This window comes from Ctenopharyngodon idella, chromosome 6, assembly GCF_019924925.1.
Source record: "Ctenopharyngodon idella isolate HZGC_01 chromosome 6, HZGC01, whole genome shotgun sequence".
In the NCBI taxonomy this organism is placed as follows: domain Eukaryota; kingdom Metazoa; phylum Chordata; class Actinopteri; order Cypriniformes; family Xenocyprididae; genus Ctenopharyngodon; species Ctenopharyngodon idella.
Genome location: NC_067225.1, coordinates 24,095,191 through 24,101,398, shown reverse-complemented (window position 1 = coordinate 24,101,398; position 6,208 = coordinate 24,095,191). Strand labels below are relative to the sequence as shown.

Here is a 6,208-nt window from a genome sequence, read left to right as displayed (position 1 = left end):
TTTTTTCCACTGCTGCTTTCTATTTAAATTTATAGCAATATTAGTTTTTGCAGCAATATTATTCCTGTCCAAAAGAAGTTTAAAATAAGTTTTCCTATTGCCTTTGACAGGTGATCCGTCACATGACAAATGTTCCTGTATCAAAGATGGCAGCCTCCAGGTTGTATACTTACATGTACAAGAAAGTGCTATTGAACTACCTGGGAATGCTAACAACTTTTCTTCAGGTAGACTTCTATGGTTAATACTGTATGACATATTAGCCATCAAAATATATCAATTAATAAGTTTAAACACGCTCTCAGTTGTTGCTGTAATTAACGTAGTTAGCATTTACATTGCTTTCTGTCTCGTTGCAAATATAATAGCTCTTTCAGAATATTTAATTAGAATTCTATTAAAATATAATTACAATAATATCTTCCTTTGTGAAGCCAAAGTGTAATTTCACTGCTACAGTGCAACAAACGAATAAGCAGCTGCATTATATTTCTTATTGATTATAATTAGAAATGGTACTTTTGGTGCTATTCACAGTATCTCAATCTTTTTTGAACACACAAAATCAATCCACCTAAGCTTTTCGGCTAATCTGTTTAGTTAGAAGCTTACAGTGCCCAAGCAATGGATCTCTAGCAAGCTAATTAGCTACCATGGCATTAGCTCATTGTGCAAAAGTCAAGTAAACAAATCCCAGTTGCTTTTTCCAGATTGATTAATGCTTCTTTGTCTTAGGAAAATTAGCTAACATGTAGCACACTATCATGTACTAATACTGATTAATGTTTTATTGATAAAGCTTAATGTTTTATAGACTAGAATTCAAATAGAATTATAGCATGAGGTTTTTCTTGGATAGAACCAGATGGCCCTTCACAGCTCTTCAAATGGCTAACATTAAATGCTGTAACAAGCTTGTGTATCTTGTTAGTGGAAGTTAACAGCATTGGCAACTAAAACATCTGTATGATTTTGAATGTTGTCTATCAAATGCCTTCTTTTTATATCCTGTCTTGGTGTTATTCCAATAGCTTACTTAAAACATTAAAACATATCCAGAGACCACAAACATTAAACCGATCACTTGTATAAATCCGGAGAAATTGTAATGTTCAGAAAAGTAGGAATGGACGTCCTGCCTTAGAGCCAGTCTCATTTTTTGATAGAGTTTGTTTACTTTGAAATGTATGTACACATTCATTTTGACCCACCTGACAACTGGAGACTGAATAATGAGCAGTAGCTAAACTTTTGTGTGAAATACACCATCTTATAGGACCCATTTATGCTCACTAAGAGCCATTAACTTGAGTGGACAAATAGGAAACTATTGTACTGTGTATAAAAGAATTCAGATGTCTCTTCATGTTTGCTTGATTCCAAATTTCACTTAGAAAGCATGTTTTTATTTCATTACTGCTTTGACTTGGTGGAAAAGTTCACATTTCTCTTCACATTTCATTGTAATGGTTATGTTTGCTGTATAACTGTGCAGTGACATTGGGACTGTGTATTATAAAGACATAACTAATGTTTAAAAAGCTGCCTCTGTTGTTCTGTAACTCACATGTCAGTGTTAAGTCAGATTGTAGGGTGGAACAGGCTTTGGTGATGGCAAGTAATTACACTGTAAATGACATCATGTTGAAGAAATGAAATACAGGTGAGAAACCAACTTGATGAACTTTGTTGTGTCCTGTTGAATAAATTGTCTAGACATAGTGGAAAGGGACTTTCAAATGATAATGATTTGCTACAGATTTCATTGTGAATGCTATCTAAAGTTTGTTTTGAAGGGTCATTCTGTCTGCTCTTCATTGCAGCTTGTAATATCACTCTTGGCCATCTAGTGCATCCTGGAGTCTAAACAACAAAGAAAAAGTTGAGTCAGTAAGTGTGCATGATACACTGTAAAATATAATAAATAAAGATTTACTTTATCTCATTACTTGAAGTCACCCCCATCCAGAAGTTTCTTGTAAGTGCTGATCTCTGCTTCCAGTTTCATCTTCATATTAAGCAGAGCTTCATATTCATGACCCTGCTCTGTGATATTTGACCTCAGCTGTCCCAGCTCAGCTTCAAACTGCATAATGATGTTATTGTACTTCTCCATCTCTGCATTTGAACGTAGCTCTGTGTTCCGGAGGGTATCCTCAAGTGACGCTTTCTAGAAAGGTTGGCATCATATATTTTTTAACATGAACTTCTTATTTTATTAAAACTTCAGCTTTTATAGATCTGAAATATGATATCTGAAATCTAAAACATTTATAAAGTGGCGTGTATGTGCACGTTACCAGGCTTTGTTGGGATGCGAGCTCTATTTCTAGTGTTTGAATCTGCCGCCGAAGGTCATTAACCTCCATCTGAGCACCTTGTAATGCCTCTGTGTTTTGAGCTACCTGCACCTGAACTTCTGACAACTAAGAAGAAAGAGTTAGATGGTTAGATTGGTTAGATCATAGCAAAATTGTTGTCATGTAGTGGTCAAGGGTTCTGTACCTGAGATTCGTGCCACATTTTGAGTTCTTCTGCATTTTTGAGAGCTTGTTTTTCATAGTTAGCCCTCATTTCTTCCATCACTTGAGACATATCCTGCCCCTTGGGTGCATCAACATCCACCTGAACACCTGACTGGGCGATCTGGTTTCGCATCTCCCCAACTTCCTGTTAAAGTTGAACAGAAAAGAAATCTGAGACACTTAGAGCAGGACATTTTGCCTTTCAGCAACATGGTGGTGGTTTTTCCTACATTTCGATGGTTAATATGTTGTTGAAGCACTGTGATCAATTTAAAGGCCCCATGCAGTCAACATTTTTTGAAGTTTTGTGTCTTTTAGTCTATGTCTGTTTGTTATAAATCTATCTATATGCTGGCTTACCCCTAAACCCTTACAAAATTAACTTTTAACAGTTGTTTACAAGTTTTCTAATTTCCCTTCGGAGAAAATTCAAAATTCATCTCGCACTACACAGATTCTTCTACAATCAAATGCTCTCTACACTGTAAACAATTATTATCATGATTTATCACAACATTTTTTCTTTTGTCAAATCAACTTATATAATTAATGTGGTTCAGATAACATAATGTTTTGAGTTTCTGTTGAATAAACCAATCGCCTTCCTTGCATTAACTCAAATTTTTAGTTTCAATGAACTAAAAATTTTAAGGCAGCCAGGTAACTTACTTCTTTAAGTTAAACCAACAATTCTTTTTTACAGTGTAGAATTAGCTCCCTGTAAGTCATGATTCATGAATAGGAAAAAGCCTAGTTTGATTCGTCCCACCTCAAATTTCTTCTTTAAAAGGAAATACGTCAACACAGGAAAGCTTAATTAGATGTAACAATCTCCTTCTTTGTGTGTTAAGTGGCTCTTGTGCAATGGTTGTTTACATTTTCATGGTTTTTCTTGAGGAAGAGAAGCTCTTCTTTCAAAGACTCAATTTCACCCTCCACATTCAGGCGTCCAATGTTGGTGTCATCAATGACCTTCTTCAGACCTGCAATATCTCCTTCCACAGACTGCCTGATGGCCAGCTCATTCTCAAACCTATAACACACAAGCATAATAGCCTTTCAAGTAATGCACTATAATGTTTAGGTGTGCATGTCAACAGTCCTCCATCACGCATCTGTCAGACTGATGATTTCTGGCTTGTCTATTTTGTGATTCTAAAAATGACTACATTCTCAGAAGCATGTTCCTTTGATTCCGAATTACAAGATGCATTTTTAAGATGCTTGTGGTGTGGTGTAGTAATGGAAACTGACTTGACTCTGAAGTCATCCACAGCCAGACGAGCATTGTCAATCTGCAGAACAAGACGAGCATTGTCCACAGTGGCATCAAACACCTACAGGCAAAACAAAGCACATATTTCACCAAACAAAACCTGTTTTTGACATTCATCTTCATTCATCTGACATTCATCGTCTTTTTTTTTTCTGTAGCGAAAGATGAGATTTGTCAGATGGTTTTAATTACAGTGTTCTTGGAATGAGGTTCAGATGTTCTTATCTAATCAAGTAATTACCTGGAATCAGATTTTGCTTTATCGAATCATGCTTTACATTAACTTTCTTTATAAAACTTAGGCGCATGAAAAGGTCTGAATGAGCAAGACTATAAAATATGAGACAAAAGTCTGAATTTGTTTCAGTCAAACTTGACAGGATATTTTTTTGTTTATTGCTATGTTTAATGTATGTGTGCATGTGAGAGATGCATACTGCATTATCTAGGTGTGTAGAGCAGAACATTTGAAATGGACTAAGTTTGTCTATGTGCCACATCCTGCACTGGTGAAAGCGGAAGCTGGTACACGTTATCACGCGCCTCTGCTTATCAGACCTGGCTGTCTGAAATGTCATAATATTTTTAGTAAAATTAATTTTCCTAAGTGAAGAATATAGCAATGATTCTTCTTAGTTTAGGGATTTTTTTTTTATTAGCTCAGTTCTCTGCTTTTCAGTATTGCTGGAAGAAAAGGAAAAGATTATACATTTCTGAACTCTAAATGTTCTGTAATGACTCGGCCACATGTGCTATAAATGCTGCAGTTCTTCATTGCATTCTTGTTGTGTGCGAGAGAGTGCTTTTGTGACTGTGTGGATGCATGAGCGTGTGCGTTTGCTTATCCCACATCTGTTTTGCATTATGACTCTAGAGACTGTAGGAAGTTTCAGCTGGCTGTAGTTCATCAAACATTCTTCTAATGCTTTAGATACAGTTGTAAATGTTTTATTTGTGTTGACCGTTGTCATGGTTGCACTGATTTTAAAATTAAATTGGAGGGTTTTGAGGAATTCCCTCTGTGGTAACCAGAATTCATTTAAAGAAAAGCAGAACAAGCACAAAAGAAAGAAGAGAGGGCGTGTGCCACACCCTCCATTGAGATGAACAGAAATCTGATCATGCTTTTTTTTTTTTACACTGAAGGGTTCTCGTGAACAGTACAAAAATGTAAGAACACTTTTTTTTTATATATATTCTTAAGACATTTAAGAGGCATAGTTTTCGTGAGTTTCCGCAAACAGAAAAAAAGTTACCTCAAAAAATTTCTTTGTTGATTTTATTCAAGTCTATATTATATTATATTATATTATATTTTTTGTTTTACAATGCATTTTACATAAATTGCAATATGTCTACAGTACACTACGCTATAGGAATTCTTGGTGTTTTGTTGAAATGAATATATAAAATTGCTATTGGAAAGCATATAATAAGCATTACATGGAAAGCATATAAACCCAACTATGTCTCTCACCTTTCTCCTCAGGTCATCCAGGATGGCGTTGTACTTGCTGTAATCACGTGCTTCTGGTCCACCTTTCTCCAGGGCCTCTCTGATCTGCAACTCCAGTTTGCTGTTCTCCTGCTCCAGCCGGCGCACCGTGTCCAGGTAAGCGGCCAAACGGTCATTTAAATTCTGCATCTGGCCTTTCTCATTGCCTACGAGAGGCCCTGTGGAGCCAGCACTCGCCCTGAGGGACCCCCCTGCACCAGCGCCCATGCCAGCTGAGCTCACCCTGTAGGCTGTGGAAGAGGAAATGCCACCACTTCTAGGGGCCGAACGTAGAGACATGGAAGAGACGGACGAGATCCTGGTGCCCTGTCCACCTGCCCCGCCGTACGTACTGGCAGCACGGTGTGCGGGCACAGAGCGGGTGAAGGACATGTGAGAGGCCTGAGGTACGTAGAAGCTCATGGTGGTTGAGGAATGAAGTACTGACTGCAGGAGAAAATGAGTGTACGCTGTGGGATGTCAACCCTTGAGAACCACAGGAAGAGAACTGTGCAGCTTATATACCCCCACTAAACTCTTTCAGTTCCTCCTTTTCTCTCTCTGACTCAGACACACGCACACTGACCAGCTAAGACCCTGCCCACATGGTCCGTTTTTTCTCTTACTTTTTTTTTTTTTTGGTGTTTTCAAACGCCCTTCCCACATCCTCTCTCCCTCCTTTTCTGCCTCAATCTTACCCCTCTGCCTCCCTCCATCTGAACCCAATCCCTGAGCTCATCTGGCCCCGGCCACATATATGAACTGCAACAAGATACAGCTCATTTTGTGCTTTCAGTCCCACAATGCTTTTGTGAAAGCTTAAATAACAAATCCAACTGAGAAGAACAGGGGTTGAGAAATAAAACAATTGTTTATGATTTTAATCAGGCACTTTTGGGACAGGCTACACCT

General features: G+C 37.7%; 1 protein-coding gene across 2 annotated transcripts; it reads right to left on the bottom strand.

The window, feature by feature from the left end:
- Window positions 1-1,368: 1,368 nt before the first annotated feature.
- On the bottom strand, window positions 1,369-5,807 carry krt18b (keratin 18b). Of its 2 annotated transcripts, none has more exons than XM_051897230.1 (7): window positions 5,279-5,807; window positions 3,780-3,862; window positions 3,402-3,558; window positions 2,506-2,670; window positions 2,301-2,426; window positions 1,937-2,170; window positions 1,369-1,863 (listed from the first exon to the last, which is right to left on the bottom strand). In XM_051897230.1, exons 1-6 carry the CDS (start codon window positions 5,717-5,719, stop codon window positions 1,946-1,948), a joined length of 1,197 nt encoding a protein of 398 aa, XP_051753190.1. In that variant the 5' UTR covers window positions 5,720-5,807; the 3' UTR covers window positions 1,369-1,863; window positions 1,937-1,945. The 2 variants fall into 2 exon arrangements, with proteins under 2 accessions (XP_051753190.1, XP_051753189.1); XM_051897229.1 differs by having other exon boundaries at window positions 1,950-2,170; window positions 5,279-5,806.
- Window positions 5,808-6,208: the final 401 nt, after the last annotated feature.

Excerpts from the sequence above, each read along its gene's own strand:
- krt18b (XM_051897229.1), bottom strand. The coding sequence starts at position 5,719 with ATGAGCTTCTACGTACCTCAGGCCTCTCACATGTCCTTCACCCGCTCT. Across the intron at positions 2,171-2,300 it reads TCGCATCCCAACAAAGCCTG|AAAGCGTCACTTGAGGATAC; the intron begins GTAACGTGCACA and ends CAACCTTTCTAG. Across the intron at positions 1,864-1,949 it reads CTGGATGGGGGTGACTTCAA|ACTCCAGGATGCACTAGATG; the intron begins GTAATGAGATAA and ends TTTGTTGTTTAG.